General features: G+C 35.7%; 1 protein-coding gene across 1 annotated transcript in view; it reads right to left on the reverse strand.

Moving 5' to 3' along the window:
* TENM1 (teneurin transmembrane protein 1) overlaps positions 1 to 1789 on the reverse strand; it is a 285933-nt gene that overhangs the window by 188120 nt on the left and 96024 nt on the right. The window contains exon 5 of the mRNA XM_010854080.1: positions 852 to 1068. Coding sequence (XP_010852382.1) covers positions 852 to 1068 — 217 coding nt within the window. The remainder of the gene's footprint in view (positions 1 to 851; positions 1069 to 1789) is intronic.

Consider the following 1789-nt stretch of genomic DNA (forward strand, 5'->3'; position numbering starts at 1 on the left):
TCAGAAACAGAATGAAGGGAAGACTCTATATTCCATGCTGGGGGTGGTATTTCTTTTTTATCCTCTGGTCTTTATTGCATCTGAATTGAACTTGCAGCTGCCACAACCATCTTTCTATCAAACCTGAGAATGAAGTTTCTGCTGAACGTGGTAGATTAGAGAAATGTAAAGCACCTGGGGCCTTGATGATGGGACTGAAGCCTCAGCTGAGCCAACCCCTGAACCCCACAACTGCTGGACTTTCTATTTTGAGAGATAAACATCCTTACTGTTTAACAACAATATTTAAATATGTTTAACTGTGGCATGAACAAAAGAGGACATTTTTAAGCGATCAGAAATATTGAGTTACTTACATCTAGTGCTAATGACTAAAACCTATCATTGCTGAAGATGAAGCAGAGAAGGACAATGAGCAAATTCATGTTATTACATTTCAAATAAGTAAGTTAATTAAAAAAATTTCATCTAATGGGTTGGATTTTGGTCTCAGGCCTTTAGTGACAATTCACACATTTGAGCTTCCCTAGAAGACAGATTTTCGCCCGTCTTGCATTTCACTTTAGAATATCAAATGCACCCAATTCTCTCATCTGGAAACGTTTTACACCCATAGAATGAAACTTAAAATTTAGTTTCTGAAATTCAATAATTTTTCAAGGGATCAATCCAGAAGATAAACAATAAATTTGTAAATTATACTTTTGTTTTTGTCATTAAAAGCCTTGCTTACACTTCACCATGAATAATATACATCATGTGAGTTTTGTGCGTATATGTGTGTGTTTCTTTCACAGTTAAAGAAAAACATGACCACTGTTCAATAAGGAATAAAATAAATACATATATACCTGCTGTCAAATGAGATCTCTGGAGGAATGACATGAGTACTGTCCTTGCCAATAAGGAATTTGATTCGATCATAGAAGAGTCTTAAAGTGTGCTGAGACAAGAGAGATTGGCTTTGCTGAATGAGGTCAAGAGGATCTGGTGAGCCCTGGCAGAGAGGACTGACATAACAGTTGCTTTGTTGACAACAATCCGGGTCCACACAGTCAGTCAAACCATCTGAAAAAGAAAATTTTGAAATTTAGCTTCGGGAGAAACAACATAATTTAAAATATGCACAAATGGAGAAAAACCTAGAATATAGCCAAAGGTAACTGTCCATGTTTTGAGTTTAGGATCTATTAAATTCACATATTTCTCATGATGTATCTATCACTGTCTCTGAGTTTACATGGCACATCAGTGAAATTCAAACTATTTTGTTCATAAATCTTTCCTTCCTGAGTCCTCCTGTAGTGCTACATTGGTTAGCATTTGAAGAGAGTATTCTATGAGTTACCACTTTTTAAAAAATTAATTTTTATTGGCGTATGCTTGCTTTACAATGTTGTCTTAGTTTCTACTGTTCATCAACAGGAATAGACAAAGGAGATGTGGTGTATATATACACAAGGGAATATTACCAATAAAAAGGAATGAAACTGGGTCATTTGTAGAGACATGGATGGACTTAGAGAGTGTCACACAGAGTGAAGAAAGTCAGAACGAGAAAAATAAATGTCATATACTAATGCATATATGTAGAATCTAGAAAAATGGTATAGATGATCCTATTTGCAGGACAGGAACTGAGATACAGATGTAGGGAAAAACATACATGGATATCAAAGGGGAAGAGGGGTGGAAGGTTTTGGGAGACTGATACATATACACTACTGATATGATGTATAAAATAGATAGGGTTTCCTTGGTGGCTCAGATGGTAAAAAATACACCTGCA

Source organism: Bison bison, unplaced genomic scaffold (assembly GCF_000754665.1).
Source record: "Bison bison bison isolate TAMUID 2011002044 unplaced genomic scaffold, Bison_UMD1.0 scf7180017864336, whole genome shotgun sequence".
NCBI classification, from domain to species: domain Eukaryota; kingdom Metazoa; phylum Chordata; class Mammalia; order Artiodactyla; family Bovidae; genus Bison; species Bison bison.